This window comes from Sciurus vulgaris (assembly GCF_902686455.1).
Source record: "Sciurus vulgaris genome assembly, chromosome: 2".
NCBI classification, from domain to species: domain Eukaryota; kingdom Metazoa; phylum Chordata; class Mammalia; order Rodentia; family Sciuridae; genus Sciurus; species Sciurus vulgaris.
This window is the reverse complement of record NC_136462.1, coordinates 121,068,869-121,088,336: the sequence shown is the minus strand read 5'-3', so window position 1 is coordinate 121,088,336 and position 19,468 is coordinate 121,068,869. Positions and strand designations below refer to the sequence as shown.

General features: G+C 38.7%; 1 protein-coding gene and 1 pseudogene across 2 annotated transcripts in view; one reads left to right on the top strand and one right to left on the bottom strand.

Annotated features, from left to right (window-relative positions):
- The window catches only part of LOC306654365 (acylphosphatase-1-like), a 157,651-nt pseudogene extending 140,034 nt beyond the window's left edge, over positions 1-17,617 (bottom strand). Inside the window, exon 1 of the transcript XR_013766990.1 lies at positions 16,016-17,617. The product of XR_013766990.1 is annotated as an acylphosphatase-1-like (transcript). The remainder of the gene's footprint in view (positions 1-16,015) is intronic.
- Positions 1,803-16,601, top strand: COX5A (cytochrome c oxidase subunit 5A). The gene is made up of 5 exons (XM_079127835.1): positions 1,803-1,991; positions 8,134-8,250; positions 9,405-9,526; positions 11,378-11,501; positions 13,467-16,601. Exons 1-4 carry the CDS (start codon positions 1,889-1,891, stop codon positions 11,489-11,491), a joined length of 456 nt encoding a protein of 151 aa, XP_078983961.1. The 5' UTR covers positions 1,803-1,888; the 3' UTR covers positions 11,492-11,501; positions 13,467-16,601.
- Positions 17,618-19,468: the final 1,851 nt, after the last annotated feature.

Sequence of the window (19,468 nt, the reverse complement as noted above, 5' to 3'; positions counted from 1 at the left end):
CCAATAAATGTTCTGTTTTAAAAAAGAAAAAAGAGAGAAAGAAAGTGAATATGAATGAATAAATATTGAGGCCTAGGCAAAGTGTAAAAGTGTCTCCACTGCCCAGGGACTTAGGATGTATTTACTGAGGCCAGACTGGATGCTAGAGCCATAGAATTTGATCAACCCCATTTCAGAACGATCTGCTATAAACTTAAGAGCCCTCCTGTAGGGAGTGGAGGTGGGCATTTGGCCATAAACATCCAGATGAGGAGCTGGGGTTGTAGCTTAGTGTAGAACACTTACCTAGCACTGGTGGGACCCTGGGTTTGTTCCTTAGCACCACATAAAAACAAATAATTTAAGGTTAAATTCTTAAAAAAAAAAAAAAAAAAAAAAAAAAAAATCCATGATTCCTCAGACCTGAGGCTGTGGTGAAAAGCTTTGACAGCCAGCTAACAACTTTATTTTTTGAGTCTTGTTTATCTGTGAAAGGAAGTAGTTGGACACACCCTAACCCCCCAACCCCAGGATTGAACCCAAAGACTTTAGTACACATGGATTAAATGAACTCAAGTAATACTTGCTGATTTATGATATAAGAATAGTTATTAGTAAAGTCCCATACTGCCACGGGCGGTGGTTCATGCCTGTAAACCCAGCTACTCAGGAGGTTGAGGCAGAAGGATTGTAAATTCGAGGACTCCTTAATTTGATAAGACTCTGTTTCTCTGTTTCAAAATGTGAAAAAAAAAAAAAAAAAAAAAAAAAGGGTAAAAAAAGGACCAAGGATGTAAATCAGTGATAGAGTATTCCGGGTTCAATTCCCAGTACCCTGCTTCTCCACACAAAAGTAAGGTCCGTTGCAGGTATACAGTTTTTTCTCACTAGTCTCTCAAGGGGTACTCATGGAGAAAGCAAAATAGTTTATTATCATTATTATTAGGTCCTGGGGATTAAATCCACAGGTGCTTTACCACTGAGTCACATCCTCAGACCTATTTTGTATTTTATTTAGAGACAGGGTCTCACTGAGTTGCTTAGCACTTCACTGGCTTTGAATTCACTATCCTCCTGCTTCAGCCTCCCAAACCACTGAGATTACAGGGGTGCACCTCCGCGCCCAGCTCCTTTTATTTTTTTATTTTAAATGTAAATCTTTTTTTAGTTGTAGATAGACACATACCTTTATTTTATTTATTTTCATGTGCTACAGCACATCCAACCCAGGGTCTCACACCTGCTAGGCAAGTGCTCTACCACTGAGCTACAACGCCAAACCCTTTTGGTTTTTTTTTTTTTGGGGGGGGGGGGGGTTGCTGGGGATCGAACCCAGGGCCTTGTGCTTACAAGGCAAGCACTCTACCGACTGAACTATCTCCCCAGCCCCCAAACCCTATTTTTTATTTTGAGACAAGGTTTCGCTAAATTGCTTAGGGCCTCGTTAAATTGCTGAAGCTGGTCTTGAACTTCCATTCTCCCCTCGAGTTGCTGGGATCACAGGGATAAACCACCGCGCCCAGCTACTATTTTTATAATTTGTTGTTGTTGTTCATTCCTCATTTGGGGTGACAGTCTGTTCCTAACGCAGACTCGAACTCCTTACACAGTTTAGTGGTTGCCCTAGCCTGTCTTCCATTATTTCACCATTGTCTTCCAGGTCATCTGACCAGACGAGCCTGGGCAACGCACCAACGCCACAACAGCATTTGTCCTCAGCGAACCGCCGTAACCCGCCCGTGGCTGCGTGGGTCCCACTTCCTGATGCGCGAGCGTCGCAGTGGGCGGGCCTGCGCGCTCCGCCCACCGTGCGTCAGTGCGTAGGTTCAGCCCCCGCGATCTCTGGAGCGGCCCGCGAGCTCACACCCGGCTTTTCTCCAGCCTCAGTCCACGCGCAGCCATCGCCGTCATGCTGGGCGCCGCTCTCCGCCGCTGCGCCGTAGCAGCAGCAGCCGCCCGAGCCGGCCCCCGAGGCCTCCTGTACCCTGCCCCGGCTCCCAACCCCGCCGCCGGTAAGGCCCGCTCCTGTCACTGGCCTCGCCCGCGTGTCCTTGCGGTGACCTGGGCCCCCGCCGCCACTCGAGGGCAGGCTCTCCCGGCGGCCTAGCTTCTGCCCTGCGGACTTGTGGCCCGAGCCCTATGACCGCAGACCGCCCTCGGTTCTACCTTGATGGTGAACTTGAGGGTGCGCTCCTGGGGCCTCCCTCAGTGCAACTTCCTGGCGCCGGCACCGTGATGGGTCAGGTGTGGACCTGCTGGGGGCGCCCAGCAGGGACGCAGCGTTCCACTTCACTACGCGGGCGGTGACCGTGTCCCGATGCCGACCCCGCGGCCACCTGACCGGGAGTGGCCGCCGCCGGCCTGCAGCGCCGTGGCGAAGGTGACATTGAACCTCCGGGCGCGCCACTGGGGCAGGGGCGGGGGTGCGTCGGTGGCCCCCAGCGTCTCCTCGGACACTGTAGTTTTTTTTCCTTAACAGTCAGTTCCCTGCTAGCGTTTTGTGTGTCCCGTTCATAGTGCATACTGTCATGCTTAGGTACTATTGAGCCACGTTCTGATTCCTTCACATTTAAAATAGTTCCATGTGTCACTGTAAGTGGGTCTGAAAGACAGCTTGAGGAACTGATATGTGTTATGATAAAAAAATATATATTTATATTACTGTTTCGAGAATTAAGTAACACAGACCCAGGAGTATTAAGTTTTCCAAACACAGGAAAGTTTTGTAGACTTCTTTTTCCCATTCCGCTTAGAAGTCTGGTTGTAAGAGCATAAAATATACAGTTAATTGTTATCTTTTATTTTTCCTTCCCCTTTATGTGTTCCAGAAGATTGTGTGTCCAGCACTGTACTTTTTTTTTTCTTTTTCTTTTTTGGTACTGGTGATTGAACCCAAGGGCACACTCTACCACCGATCTGCATCCTTAGTCCTTCCTATTTTTCATTTTGAGACAGGGTCTTTCTATGTTACTGAGTCTGACCTTGAATTTGGCGATCCTCTTGCCTCAGCTTCCCACTCACTGGAATCAAAGGCGTGCGCTACCGTGCCAGACTCAGCAGTGTACTTTTAATTATAGTAACTGCACTTGGATCTTGGCTCCTGAGTGGTAGTATATGCTCTATTATGACATTTATGTCCTATGCATGCATATTTAAACATAAAAACTCAGAAGTTCAAAACTAATAACATTTTCTTGATTACTTCAGATATTTTAACTAGACACTTCGGAATCTGAAGAATATTTTTTGTTTCATTCAATTTAGACCTCTTTCTAAAGTTTCATGGAATGATAAGGCTGGAGTTCACTTAAGAGACCATGGAGATCATCACATACAAAAGAGGAAACCTACCTTAGGAAACTGACTCCTTTAGTAGTAGGAGAAATATTTTGTTCTTAGCCATAGTTGTTAGGTTTGGCCCATCTTGATGTTTCAGGGTTTTTTCCCCCTTATTTAGTTGTTAAGGTAGCAAATACTATTTTAATTTTTTTCATGTGAATAACACTTTGGGAGGTTTCTCTTGACCGCTTCAAAAATTTTTTTTCTTTAAAAAATAAATTTCTACCTTTTTTTTTTTTTTTTTTTTTTTTCTGCTTTGTGAAACAGAACAGGTTTTTGGCAAACAGTGGACTATGGGGATTCTTATCTGTGGTTTGTCTTTCACACATTCTGTTGACCCTCTTAAATATAATTAATTACTAAACTAAGGGCTTTATTTTAGGTGTTTGTCCCATACACCAAGATATCTGGCACATGGAGGCAATATCAGTACAAGTGGTGTCAGTGACTTTTATTTGTGACCGTGGACATGTTCATTAACTTTAAAAAAAATTTTTTTTTTGGTTGTAGGTAGACATAATACCATTATTTTATTTATTTATTTTTACATGGTGGTGAGGATTAAGCCCAGTGCTTCACATGTGCAAGGCAAGCACACCACTGCTGAGCTACAACCCTGGCCCCATGTTCATTAACTTTTAAACCTCAGTTGCTTCCTTTGTGAAATCAAGATAATTTTTGGTAGTTGTGAGGTTTAAATGAGATAATGTAATAACTTGAAACTTGTCTGACACAAATATTTAATACAATCATGCCTTGCTTAAGGAGGAAATAAGACCTGAAATGCCTCCTAGGCCTTAGGCAATTTTGTGAGAATATCTTAGTATTTACTTACACAAACCTAGATAGTATGGTTACTATACACCTAGACTATATGTGTGGTATATTCCATCTTGAAGTCACTGATTGAAACATTGCTATGCAGTGTATGAACTGTAGTTTTATTATAGTGCATTTTATTTTTGCATATAGTAAGTAGTTTGAGATTTGTTAATAGTATGAAACTGTAGAGGTCTTATGCAATTGAAAGTCAAAAAGAATTAAGTTTCTTAATTGAGGCTATTCAAGGTCAAATGAGAGTATATTTGAAAGAGAACTTTTAAGGGGTTGCTCTGAGGAGCTTTAGCTACAACCTAAATCTGGTCCATGAAGAACTTCTAACTTAAAACCTAATTGTTTCCCAATAACTGCTGAATTAGGTGATTTAATGTTTTAAACAATGGTTGAATTTTCTAGTCAACTTTTAAATCCTGACTCTTGTATCCTTTTCCTGAGACCTGCAAGAGACTCAGAAGGGTGAGAGAGTTTTCTCCCTCTCTGCTGGGCTGAATTTAAGCAACACTTTTTATTACCTTTCAACCACCTTTTTGCAACATTCCCACATTTCCAGGTTCTCAGCCTTAGGCTCTCAAGATCCATGCCTGGTCTTGGACCTTGCACTCTCAACATCATCAAAACCCTGCTGTTGGGCTGGGGCTGTAGGCTGTAGCTTAGTTCCAGAGCACTTGCTGGGTTCAATCCTTAGTGCCACATAAAAATAAATAAATAAAATAAAGGCATCTGTCCATCTACAACTACCAAAAACAAAACAAAATAAAACTTGATATTGTGCCCTCCACATTATTTGTTACCATCCTTAATTCCTGGAATTACCACCATTCCTTCAGCTTTGTCTGAGCTGATTAGTTATTAAACAAAGCCAGCTGGGTGTTGGTGTTGGTGGTTTTTTAAATAGAGCACATAACTAAATGCCAAAAAGCAATGTTCATAAGAGCTTTTTAAAAATGTTCCCAATTTTGGTCAGGCATGGTGGCACATACCTGTAGTCCCAATTACTGGGGAGACTGAAGCAGGTGGGTGGCAAGTTCAAGGTCAGCTTCACCAGTTTAGTGAGACCCTGTATCAAAATGAAAAAATAAAGGACTGGAGCTACAGCTCAGTGGTAAAGTGCCCCTAGTTTCAGTCCCTAGTGTGTGTGGGGGGAGGGCACACACCCACATACAGTGTTCCCATTTTTCATAGCTGCTTCCCTTTTTCTCTTCTATATCAAAGAACTGAATAATTATTTTATAATATTTTGCCTTTCAAGTCTCAAAAGTAGGCAGAAATGCTATACTTAAGTGTTGTGGTGGTGGGATGCCTATATAGTTTCTTTAAAATAATGTTACATATTTGGGGGACATGTCTATAGCTAGCAAAATAGATCCTGTTCTACCCACTACTGGAGTTAGAAATATAATTTTGTTATGGAGCAGAACTGTTACCATACCTGGGCAAGAGGCTGGGCTCCATTGTTCATTGTACTCCACAGTGAACCCACTCTCCCCCTGCAGTAATAGTCCCCCCACCCCAAGTTACAGTTTAAGCTCTGTGGGAGAGCCTGTTTTTCCTTCCTGGAAGAGATGTGTATTCCCAGCACACGCTTAGTATTACAAACAAATATTTTATGGAAGTTTTTTTTTTTTGCATATAACTAGTTTGTAATTTAACTGCTAGAAGAGAGGTGATTGAATCATTCAAGGTCATGCTTCTGTGGTTTTGCTGCTCATCTTTTTCAGTTAGAAAACAAAGCTAGGACTCATCAAATTTATGCCTAGCAATAAACGAAAGAAATTGATTACTACAAAACATTTTTCTTGGTAGAAGGAAAGATAAGCTTAATACTTACCTCTGGGAAGGAAGTCCATATACTTTCATTTTTCATGAGTAAATAGTTAAGAATGGATTAGTGGGTCATATGGTAACTATATGTTTAATTTGATAAGAAAATGTTTAGTCTTCCAACGTGGTTGCATCATTCTTTATATTCACAAGTTTAAGCATTCAGGGATAACTTTATTTTTTTTTTAGTTTTTGAAAAAGGTAGCTTATAAATTCTTTTTTCTTTTTAATTTAATTTGATTTTTTCACAGTGCCGGGGATTGAACCCAGGGACGCTCTACTATTGAGTTACATCCCAGCCCTGTTTATTTTTTATATTGAGACAAGTTGCTGACTTGGCCAGGATGACCTTAAACTTGTTATCATTTTGCCTCCCAAGTAGCTGAGGTTAGGGGCTGGGTTGTGGCTCAGTGGTGGAGTACTCGCCTAACATGCGTGGGGCCCTGGGTTTGATCCTCAGTACCACATAAAAATGGAATAAAGGTATTATGTCCACCTATAACTTAAAAAAAAAAAAAAAAAAGGTAGCTGAGGTTATAGGTGCATGCTACTGTACCTGGCACAAAAGATTTTTTAAAAAGTAAACCAGTTTAAGTATACATTAAACATTTGTTTAAGAACTAGAATGGATTTCCTCTTTTTTTTTTTAAATTATTTATTTATTTAGTGCTTGGGATTGTACCCAGGAATGCTTTACTAATAAACTATATCCCCAACCCTTTAAATTTTAAATTTTGAGACAGAGTCTCCCTAGGTTGCCAAGGCTGGCCTTGAATTTGTAATCCTCCTTATTCAGCCTTGTAAATCGCTGGGATTACAAATGTGCACCACTTTGTCCTGCTTACTTTTTTTTTTTTTTTTAAAGACAGGGTTTTACTGTTGCCCAGTCTGGCCTTGAACTCCTGGGTTCAAGCAGTCATTCTGCTTTCAACCTCCCAAGTAGCTAAGGACTGGAGATGTGTACCATGACGTCTAGGCAACAACATCATCATCATTATTATTTTACGATGTTGGGTATTAGATCCAGGGCCTTGCATTTGCTAGGCAAGCCCTCTATCACGAAGATACATTTCCTGTTTTTTTTATTTTTGAGACAGAATCTTGCTTAGTTGCCTGGGCTAGTCTTGAAGTTTCAATTCTTTTGCCTCAGCCTCTGCCATAGTTGGGAGTATAGTTGTGAGCCACTGTATCCTACCTGATCCCAAATTATTTTTCATTAGAAATTAATACTGTTTATGGTAAAAACTCAAACAGTATGGAAGTATATAAAGAAAGTTTTGCCAGGTGCTGTGGCACACTCCTGTAATCCTAGCTACTAGGAATCCGAGATAGGAGGATCATAAATTTCAAGCAATTTAGTGAGATCCTTTTCTCAAAATAAAAAGATCTAGGTATGTAACTCAGTGTTAGAGTGCTCCTGGTTCATTCATGAACCCTGAAAAAAAGTTTTCCTCTCCAAAACATAACCATTGTTAACAACAATTTCTTTCTTTCTTCTTTTGGTACCTGGGATTGAACTCAGGGGCACTTAACCACTATATCCCCAGCCTTTTTTATATTTTAGTTAGAAACAGGGTCTTGGTTAAGTTGCTTGGGGCCTTGCTAAGTTGCTGAGGTTGGCTTTGAACTCTCAGTCCTCCTGCCTCAGCTTCTCAATCCCCTGAGATCACAGGCGTGCTCCATCACACTCAACTAACAATTTCAAGCTAGCATTACATGTTAGGGAGCAGCAAGCATAAATATACTTATATAATACTTTTTGTTCTACTTACTTTTCTTTGCTAAATTTTTAAGATATCTTTTTATATCAACACACAAGATTTATTTCGTTTGACCTGTTGTATATTTTTTTACGACAACATACAATTGATTAAAAAATCAATGCATTAGCCAGGCACGGTGGCTCACACCTATAATTCCCAGAGACTTACAAGGCTGAGGCAGCAGGATCTCAGGCGAGGCCCTAAGCAACTTAGTGAGACCCTGTCCCTAATAAAAAATAAAAAAGGGCTGGGAATGTGGCTCAGTGGTTAACCAACCTTGAATTCAATCTCTGGTACCCAAAAAACCACAAATAAACAAAAAAATGCATTAGACAAGATATGTCAAGTACTGGTTTTGTACATTGAACTCATTGTTCTTTCTCCATTGTAGCAATCCAGTCAGCTCTCTGGTATTCCCATGGGTCCCATGAGACAGATGAGGAGTTTGATGCTCGCTGGGTGACATACTTCAACAAACCAGATATAGATGCCTGGGAATTGCGTAAAGGTAATTGGAAAGTAGATATATTTGTCTATTTTGGTATGCAAATATAAACTCTTTCCACTACTTTGTTGAAAGAAACTATTTTTGAAAACATGCATTGTATAAATTGGTTACTGTTGTGCAACTTGCAGTTAGGAAAGTTTATAGCTTCTGTAGTGTTTCCTTTAAAGCAGGCACTATTGGCATTTTAAGTTAGATTATTCTTTATTGTAGGGGGCTGTTTTTTGTACTGTAGGGTGTTTTAGCACCATCCTTGGTCTCTCCCCATTGTTTACACCTGCAGTTGTGAAAACCCCAAATATTTCAAGATATTGCCTATTGTCTCCTAAGTGATCAAATCACCCCTGATTGAAAACCACTGCTATAGAGATAGCACTCTTTGAGTGTAGTTATCAATTTTGTACCTTTCAGATACTTTACACAAGTATTCCTTTGGTTCTCTTTCTCTTTGGGTAATGGTTTGAGTTTTTTGTTTTGTTTCGTTTTGTTTTGCAGTGTTGGGGATTAAACCCAGGGCCTTGTGCTTGTGAGACCAGCACTCTACCAACTGAGCTATATCCCCAGCCCTGGTTTGAGTTTTTTGTTATTCTTAGTCTTGAATGGTTTTGCCCTGAATAAGCATCTAAATAGACTTTGGCTTTTTTTTTTTTTTAAATCTGCAGATGTGCATTTAATGATAAATAAGGAGCATCAATGATAACTAGTCACTAATTATATTATAATTTTTAACTCAGTCCAGATTATTTGTCTAATAGAATCTGTTTTAAAGCAAAATAACCTGTATTGTTAAAAGATCTGAGTTGAAAATAACCCTCTTGTTTGAAGAGAAATCTGCTATTTATGATAAAAATTGTGTTTGCATATAAGAAAACAGATTTTAGCCAGATGCAGTGACTCATGCCTTTATTCTCAGCTACTTAGAAGGCTAAGGCAGGAGGACCACAAGTTTGAGGCCAGCCTGGGCAACTTAGTGAGACCCTGTCCCAAAAAAGGTTGGGAGTGGTGGTGGCTGGAGATGTGGTTTGTGGTAAGACCCCAGGTTCAATTTCTAATACCAAAAAATCACGTGTCCATGATTCAACAAGAATATAGATATTAAATTTTAGTCTAAGTGAGGATGTTCCAGGTTGATATGACCCCTCTTTTTAATTTGACAGGAATGAATACTCTTGTTGGCTACGATCTGGTTCCAGAACCCAAAATCATTGATGCTGCTTTGCGAGCATGCAGGCGGTTAAATGATTTTGCTAGTGCTGTTCGTATCCTAGAGGTTGTTAAGGTCAGTGAAACAGCAGTGTTAATATTGTTCTAGAAGTGGATGAGCTGATTGATCAGGTGTTAACATTGTATTTTTTAATTTGTTGAGATTTCTGAAATAGAGGGAATGCACATTGTAGTTAAAATTTATCCACGGCCTTAAAAACTGCATGATACCCTTTTGTTAAACAATTATTTGAGAATTTATCTTAAGGAAATAATTAAATGCATACAAAAGTTTTAACAATAAAGGATATCGCTTTTTCCTACTCATAATATGAAATTAAATGTTGTTAATGGTTTCTTGAGATGAGATTTGCCAGAACAGGTTATTACTACTATTAATATTGTAGAAATGTGTTTGACATGAAACACATTCATGGCATTAACTGGAGAAAGTTATGAAACATTGTGGTTTGATTCCATTTTATTTAAATATATATATTTTTATATATATAATATATATATATCTTATATATATAATTATATATATAAAAATGTAACAGCATATATTCTAATCCCCCTTCCTATTGGTTATAGTTTCTAGGGTTTTTTTGTAATGAACAAATACTGTGTTTTAAACTAGAATTTTAATTTTAAAAAATACAATTAAGGAGACTTAGAATTTGCCAAAGGCAGAAGAATAGTAGTTTGGCATTTTCTTAGTTCATTTGACTTTTTAATATTTGCTCCTGAAAAACTTTGTAACAATATAGGCGTAATTATACTTTATGGTGAGTATTTGTCAAAATTCTCCTGCCCTGGACATATATATTCCTTGCATGAAACGCTCCATGAACAGATACTATGATCTGTAAGAAAGAAATTCAAGGGGAAATTCTGTAAGGGGAAAAAGTGACATTACTTTGTCTATAATGGGTAAGATAATTAAGGGTTCTGTAGGCTATCAATCCATTCAGCACTGGTAGTTAATTCAGTTAGTGTCGCAAATTGGAGACAAATTAAAAAACTTTTCCTGTGTTAACTTAATTTTTCTGTTGCCTGCTGGGGCTGGGCATGTTTAATTATCTTTAAAAAAAATTTTGTCATCACCACTTTTTTTTTTTTTGGTGCCAGGGATAGAACCCAGGGGCCTTTAACCATTGAGTTACATCCCCAACCCTTTATATTTTTTATTTTAAGACAGGGTCTTGCTAAGTTGCTTAGGATTTTTGTTATTCTCAAAATATCTTTGAAACCTGTCTCAAGGGCTGGGATGGTGACTCAGTGGCAGAGTGCTTGCTTATCACGTGTGAGGCACTGGGTTTGATTCTCAGAACCCCATAAAAATAAATAAATAAAATAAAGGTATTGTATCTGTCTACCAAAAAAAAGAAATTCTACCTCAAGCCAGATTCAATGGTACTTGCCTCTGATCCCAGCTACTCAGGAGACTGAGACAGGAAGATTTCAAGTTCACAACCAGTCTCAGTAACTTAGGGAGGCCCTAAGCAACTTACTGAGCCCCACATCTCAAAATAAAAAATAAAAGGTCTGGGGTTGTGGCTCAGTGGTAAAATGCCTCTGGGTTCAATCCCTGGTACCAAAACAAAAACAAACAAAACAAAACAACAAGAAAAGCTCCCTCGAGGGGTTGGGGTTGTAGCTCGGGGTAGAGTGCTTGCCTAGCATGTGTGAGGCCTTTCGTTTGATCTCCAGTACAAAGAAAAATATAATAAATAAAATAAAAGCTGCCTTGAACAGTGCTGATATAAATTGCCCTCTCCATTGAACAAATGTGTTGCTGTAAAAGTTGATGATCTATGTTAATTCTATACCACTAGGCTTGCATATATTTAAAAACTTTTCAACTTCATTTTGTTAATAAAGACAGCTTTTCAGACAGTTAAATGTGAATATTCTCTGCCAACAGGACAAAGCAGGACCTCATAAGGAAATCTATCCCTATGTCATCCAGGAACTTAGACCAACTTTAAATGAACTGGGAATCTCCACTCCAGAGGAACTGGGCCTTGACAAAGTGTAAATCCCCATGGGTAAGCAGCACACCAGTGACCAAGACAGGAGAAGAAACTAGGGAGGGGCAAGTGGATGACATTCAGGGTTCTCAAAGCACTTGTTCTTGCTTCAGGTAGTGTCCGCTAACATATAGATTTAGAGAGTATCATGATGATGCTAAATTTAAGGCGCTGAAGTTATTTTTTCTAGTTGTTATTATCCTCTCGGTGGTGTAAAGTCAAGCAAAAGCCTCTAATTAAATACCTATGTAAACTGTTTCAAGCATAAAAAATAGTATAGATAATAACATAGTCCATGTGCCCACACCTAAATTTTCAGATATTATTTTGACCTGTTTCTTTTGTTTTTGTTTTTTCCCCCAAGAAATGACCAGTTGCACATAGAGTTAGGGCCCTTTGTGTGCCTTAATTTTTTAGTAGTAGATTTATATTAATGACACTTTGGTTTTTGTGTGCCCCTAGAGACTTAATAGTTACTATTAAGTAAATATCTATTTAGTAATGTAACTTACTTGACAGTGTCATTCTCTATGGAAAGACAGGGCAGTAAAAACAGTCACAAGATGGTCTAAACAGTGAATAGGGTACAAAATATCTTTTGTTAAAACAAAATTTATAAGCAGTAACTTATTTTATTATTTTAAATTTTGGGGGTACTGGGGATTTAACTCGGGCAATTTACTACCGAGTTATATCACCAGCCCTTTTTTTTTACTTTTTTTTTTAGTTGTTGATGGACTTTTCTTTTCATTTAAATGGGGTGCTGAGACTTGAACCCAGTGCCTCACACATCCTATTCAAGCGCTCTACCACTGAGCCATAACCCCAGCCCACCAATCCTTTTTATTTATTTATTTTGAGACCAGGTATCACTAAGTTGCTGAGGTTGGCCTTGGACTTGGAATCCTCTTGCATCAGCCTCCCTAGCTACTAGGATTATAGGCATGTGTCACTGCATCTGGCTTTGTTTTTATTTTATTTAACAAATGCATGTGGTATAAATAGCTTTTACGGTTCCAGACAGTATGCTATATGTTCTATCTTTTTAAATTCATTAAATTCTTTTAATAATCCTGTGAGGTAGTTACTGTTGGTATAATTATTCCCATTTTACCATTTTACTGGTGAGAAAACTGAGGCACCTTGTCCATGATCATAACAGTTTGTGGTGTACCCAGGCAGTCTGGCCCCAGATGCCATTGTTCTTACTACGCCATACATGTAGCGCAGATATTTTGGTACTGGGCATTTACCAAGGCCAGATTCCTCTTTCTCAAATGTAAATAATGAGACTCAAATAGAGGATTTTTTCCCCTAAGATTAAGAAGACACATTTTTAAAAAGTGACACTAAAAACTGTCATATTAAAGTTTCATAAAGAGTGGATTAGAAACTTTCTAGGAACTCATATTGGACTGGATGTGGTGGTCACCAGTAACTTGGGAGGCTGAGGCAGGAGGATTGCAAGTTCAAGATCAGCTCAGTGGTTAAATGTTCCTGGGTTAAATCCACAGTACCAAAAAAATAAAAAAGGCTGGGAGTGTAGCTGTGCCTATGATCCTAGCAGTTTGGGAGGCTGAGACAGGAGGATCACAAATTTGAGGCCAGCCTCAGCAATTTAGTGACACTGTCTCAAAATGAAAAAAGGGGTGGGGTCATTGCTGTGTGGTAAAGCACTCCTAGGTTCAATGCATAGTAAGGAAGGGAAAATAAAAGTTTGTATATATATATATATTTTTTTAAGTGCAACTCTCATATACTTTTCTAATTGGAAAAGAAGACTATTCAAGTAAGAACCAATGATATAAATTACAAAAATGCCACAAAGCAAGTTCCTGTGACTTGACTGGGACAAGAATAAGTAAAAGTAGAAAAGGCTATGGAGAGAGTGATTTAGTAGGGCTATAGTTCTAAAGGTTATTTTAAATAAGATTTCCACTTTTCTCAATTTTTTTGTTGTTAATTCTTTGTTTTCTCTTACAGATGGTCTTCCCAAGGATTTATTCATATTGCTACTTGATTATAAACAGTTACCTGGAAATGCTGATGATAACATATTACCTTATTTGAACAAGTTTTCCTTTATTGAGTACCAAACCATGTGATGGTAACTTGGACTTTAATAAAAGGGAAATGAGTTTGAACTGAAATTAGGTATTATTCCATTGTTTGCATTGAGAAACAACATGAAATGCTCTGGGGGGCCTACATGAGGGAGTGACTTCTGAGGAAATTACTTTTAATTTGAAGCCTAGAAGATTGGGGATAGAGTGTTAATTCTTGATCAAAAAGATAATTTTAATTATTGTGTGATGTTAGACTACTCTTGGAGTGGGAAGGTTTTTATTTGTTTTTGTTTTTTAATAGTTTCTATATGTGCATAAGTAATCACATTTAAATCTACTTTAGTTACCACAATAGAAAAGATTTACCATAACTAGCTAAGAGGGGACGGTGTCAGTATCCTGGGCTTTCAACGTGACAAGAGGAATCTAAAATCAATAAAGTGGTCTGTTCTCATGGTCATGGGAGGGAGCTAAGGAGGCAACATTGGTTCACAACTATTTACAAAGGTGGAAAAAATGTTATGATGGTCTTCATGTTGTAAACGTTTGTTGAATGCCTACCACATACGAAAATGCCAGACATTGAATGCAGAGCAGTGAACAGGAAAGACAGAACGAAAAGTGAGAGAAACCAGATGGTAAGGAAGAAAGTTAGACAGTTGTACAGTCCCTTAGTGAGGATTTTTTTTTTTTTTGGTAGATGGACACAATATCTTTATTTAATTTATTTATTTTCACATGGTGCTACGGATCGAACCCAGTGCCTCCCATATACTAGGTGAGTGCTTTGCCACTGAGCCACAATCCCAGCCTCCCTTAATGAGGATTTTGAGTAGAGTGGTAGCAATAGAAATTAAAAAGTTTGAATTTCGCGAGTCACATAATGAGGTATAATTGATACCTAGTTCAATGAGGGGGAATGGGAACTCTGAAGAAGGTCTTTTGTATATGTTTGAGTGAAGATGTCATCATAGGAAAAGAGGAGTCAAAAAAATGTGGATCTTGTTCAGGGTGGAGAAGTTGCTGTATTTTATTCTGGATCTATTAAATTTCAGGCATCACTGGGCAGGAAGGCCTCAGGTTCTGAAAGACTAGTGAAGAATTTAAAGTTTGAAACAACAAAGGGTGAAATTTCCAAGGAAAATCATTTGGAGGCAGGCATGAAATAAACTGAAGGCTGACCTGAAGAAAGAAGAGAATAACTGTTTTTTACTGTAGAAAATTTCAAATGTTGACATTGATAGAGTACTAGTAAAAATCCCCATGGACCCCATTACTGTACTTAAGCAGTGAACAGTCCTAGCCATTCTTTTTTCTCCTATAGCCTCCTTCACCCTCAACACAACTCCAAATACTTGGAATTAAATCTCACATGTCCTTGTTTGTTTGTTTGTTTAAATAGAGCAACTATAATAAAGTCCTGTCAGCCATTCCCCACCCCCCTTGCAGTACTGGGGATTAAATCCAGGGGCACTGTATCACTGAGCTACATCCACACCCTTTGTATTTTGAGAATCTTACTAAGTTCCCAGGCTGGCCTTGGTCTTAGGATTCTCATGCTTTAGCCTCCAAAGTTGCTAATGTTATAGGTATGTACCATCATGCCTGGCTCACTTATATATATAGAAAGCTGTGTAAAATAATCTTGCCCCGTGTGTGTGTGTGTGTGTGTGTGTGTGTGTGTGTATTTTTGTATCAGGGATTGAGCCCAGGAGTACTTAACCACTGAGCCATATTCCCAGCCCTTTTTATATTTTATTTACAGATAGGGTCTCACTAAGTTGCAGATGCTGGCTTTGAACTTGAGATCCTCTTGCCTCACCCCTGGAGCCATTGAGATTACAGGTGTGCACCACCGCCCCCAGTACCTTAATATGTTCTTGCAGGCTGTTTCATAGCCCTGTTTTTCTCTACTTCGCTTGGTCAAGATTACTATAGACTGCTTTCTATACTGATAAGTGTCTCCTTTATAATGGGCATGATATGCCATGGTAGGGTTGTTTTTAATAACTTTGTTAGTGTGATATAACTTACATTCAGTCAAGTGTGCAAATCATACAGTATACTACCTGAATTTTTACATGGGTATGCCTGTGAAATCCTGAATGGAGGATTTCTTGGGGTTTTCTTTGGTTTTGCTTTGTGAAAGGATCTCACTATGTTGCTTAGGCTGGTCTCAAACTTGTGTTCTCAAGCAATCTTCTCACCTCAGCTTCCAGAGTTGCTGGAACTCTACAGGCATTCCCTACCATACCTAGCTTTTCTGAATAGAGGATTTAAAAATTTTTTTTTAAATTTTAATTTATTCTTTGCTACTGGGATTGCATTCCAGGGGCACTTTACCACTGAACCACATCCCAGCCCTTTTTATTATTTTTTTTAATTTTGAGACAGGATTTCACTGAATTGCTTAAGGTCTGCCTAAATTGCTGAGACGGCTTTGAACTTGTGATCTCCTGCCTCAACCTCCCAAGCCACTGGGATTGTATGTATATACACTACACCCAGCTTGAATGAAACAGTTTTAAAAGCCATTTTTGTGAGTATTGCGTGACGTTAATTTCCAGGTGCATGCCTGTAATCCTAGCAACTCAGGAAGCTTGAGGCAGGAGGATCACAAGTTCAAGGCTAGCCTGGGCAACTTAGATTTGTCTCTATGTATAATTTAAAAAATAGGGCTGGAAATGTAGAGTAGCATGTGTGAGGGTTCAGTCTCCAACGTCACAAAACAAATGAAAAACATACTGTAGTTAAAGAGCATATAATGGTTAACAAACGATAGTTTGTCTTCAGTAGTGGGGGGAGGCCAAGTTACAGGCAGTGAAGGGGTGAGCTTGGACAATGAGAGTGATTTGAAAGATTGAAAAAGTTAAAGAAAGTGATGGTGTTTCTTTTATCTGCTGAAGATTTAGTGTACAGCTGTATAGAACTGATAGATGAAACATGATTGGTTACTGTTTCCTTAATATCTTTATGTTCAGTTGGGATTTCTATATTTTGTTTTGCCTGAGTCAATCATCTGCACTATTAAACTGATGGATGTTGTGATGTGTTTTTTTGTCAACGCTGACTTTTATTTTATTTTTGTTTTGTTTTAAAATTTCTTAGTAGTAGATGGACACAATGCCTTTATTTTATTTATTTATGTGGTGCCGAGGATCAAACTCAATGCCCCACACATGTGAGGCAAGTGCTACCTCTGAACCACGCCCCCAGCCCAATGCTGACTTTTAAAATCTCTGAAAAGTTGTTATGGCTACATGTTAGACTTCAAAAATAAGCCATACTTCTTAATTTGCTCACATTATTTCATTTATTTATTAGAGGCAAACTGTGGCCCATGGCCAAATCTATCTATCTAGTTCACTACCTGTTTTTGTACTGCATGCAAGCTAAGAATTTTTTTTGTTGTTGTTTTTAAATGGTTAAAAAATCAATTTTTCATGTCGTGAAAATTATATGAAATTTAGAATTCAGTGTCCATAAACAAGATTTTATTGGGACATAGCTACATTTATCTCTTGTATATTATCTGTAGCTAATTTTTTGCTCTTTTTAAAATTGCACAATATATTTAGCACAAAATTTGCTATCCATTGTTAGGTGTACAGTTCAATGGTATTAAGTGCATTCACATTGTTATGCATTATTTTTGGCTGCTTTTACATTCCATTGACAGAGTTGAATACTTGGGACAGAAACTGCATGGTTCACAAAGTAAAATATATTTACTGTTTGTTCCTTGGCCAATTACAGAAAAAGGGCATTGCTAAATTGCTGAGGTTGGCCTTGAGTTTGCAATCTTTTTGCCTTAGTCTCCCAAGTTGCTAGGTATGGGCCATCACACCGAGCTCTGTGCTTTACTTAAGGGCTGGGCTAGGGATATAGCTCAGTTGGTAGAGTGCTTGTCTCACAAACACAAAACCCTGGGTTCAAATCCCCAGCATCACTAAATAAATAAACATTAAAAAAAAAAAAAAAAGGAAAAACGTAAGGGCTAGATCTGTGGCTCTGGTAGCATATGCATAGCCCTGGATTTGGTCACCAGTACTATAAAAAGGAAAAAAAAAAAAGGAACTAAAAAATGGTTTGCTACCATTTGTACTTAGTATACAGACACATTTTTTTCCCCCTCACAATCACTTGAAAGTAAGATAAAGCCATGACACATTACCCCTAAATACTTCAGCATACATCTAAGAACAAGACTTTTTCTTTTTACATAACAATAGCTTTAAAAACCATATGCTTTAAAAAGTCCTGTTTAGGTGGTGCATGGTGGCATATGGCTATAATCCCAGTGATTTGGGATGCTAAGGCAGAAAGATCACAATTTCAAGGTCAGCCTCAGCAACTTAGCAAGACCCTGTCTCAAAATGAAAAATAAGGGCTGGGGACATGGCTTTCTGAGCTCATTCCCTAGTACCAAAAACAAAACAAAACGAAAAACTAGGCCGGTTATGTCACAGAATGTTTGTAATCTGCACCTGCCTGATTATATCTTATTAAAACCCATATAAACATTTTTGACCAAATATGCTTCATAGATAATGTGAAATTCTTGTTAGATCCTCAGGAGAGTCATGTCAATTTTTCCTAGACCCTGTTTGTAACATTTGCCTACCAATGATGGAAGGCAGCAAAATGTAGCAGAAGAGTGACTGGGGGGTTTGGACTGACACTGTGTTCAAATCTCAACCTATATAGCAACATCGAAGTGAAAATTATAATTTAGTCTGATTTTTAATTGTGTGTGTGTATTACTTACTGGGTATTGAACTCGGGGCCTCAAATTTGCCTGGCTATATTCCTAGCCGTTTTTATGTTGTCTTTAAACAAGGTCTCACTAAATTGCCCAGGCTGGTATCAAATTTTATTCTTTGCCAGGTACAGTGGTGCCTGCTTGTAATCGCATGACTCAGGAGGCTGAGGCAGGAGGATCTCAAGTTCAAGGCTAACTTCAGTAACTTAATGAGACCCTGTCTCAAAATAAAAAATGAAAAAGACTTGTGATGTAGCCCAGTGATAAAGTGCCCTTGGGTTCAGTCCCTGGTACCAGGGGAAACAACCAAAAAGAAACCTTTCAGTTCCTCTGCTTCAATCTCCCAAGTAGCTGGGATTACAGCCTGCATCGTTGTGCCACTATGTACTGTGGATTTCTTTTCTGAAAATGGGAGCTACCCTGTAGCATCATAATGAGAACAAAAGATTAGTGACATTATGTCTTATTTGTTACAGTTTTTGGATATGCTTAAACCTAGCTATTCTCATTTCGATGTCACTAGTTGTCACTGCAGTTATTCCTGTCTGTTAACCAGGAAGGTTATCCCTCCTTAGTAACAGAAGGAGTCATGTTTTGCAGAAATAATGTTTGGTTTTCCAATTTCCTACATAAAGGAAATGTGGTTGAATACCAAAAATGAGATTATTCTATGCTGGGCTTGGCCCTCCACAGTTGTGACCATGCCCCTGCATGTAACTAGCTTTTTCCCCAGTATGTTAATTCTGAAAATATCTTGTTTAGAGCAAGTATTATGCTTTGGAAGTAGATTCTGCACATTTCTTTGTGAACACATGGAAAAATATCTTTAAAGACACACTTGACCTTTAATCCCATCTACTTGAGTGGCTGAGATAGGAGGATTACAAGTTTGAGGCCAGCCTTGGCAATTTAGTGAGAAGCTTTCTCAAAGGAAATAATGAAAAAGATGTAGCTGAGTGGTAAAGTGACCCTGGGTTAAATCTCCAGTACCAATGGGAGACACACTTGACTGGTGACAAGAACTCAACTCTAAACTTAGTATAGTGGCACACAACTATAATCCCAGCTATTTGGGAAGGCAAGGCATGAGGATTATTTGAGTACAGGAGTTTTAGACCATCCTGGGAAACAGTAAGACCCTGTCTCAAAAGCCAAAG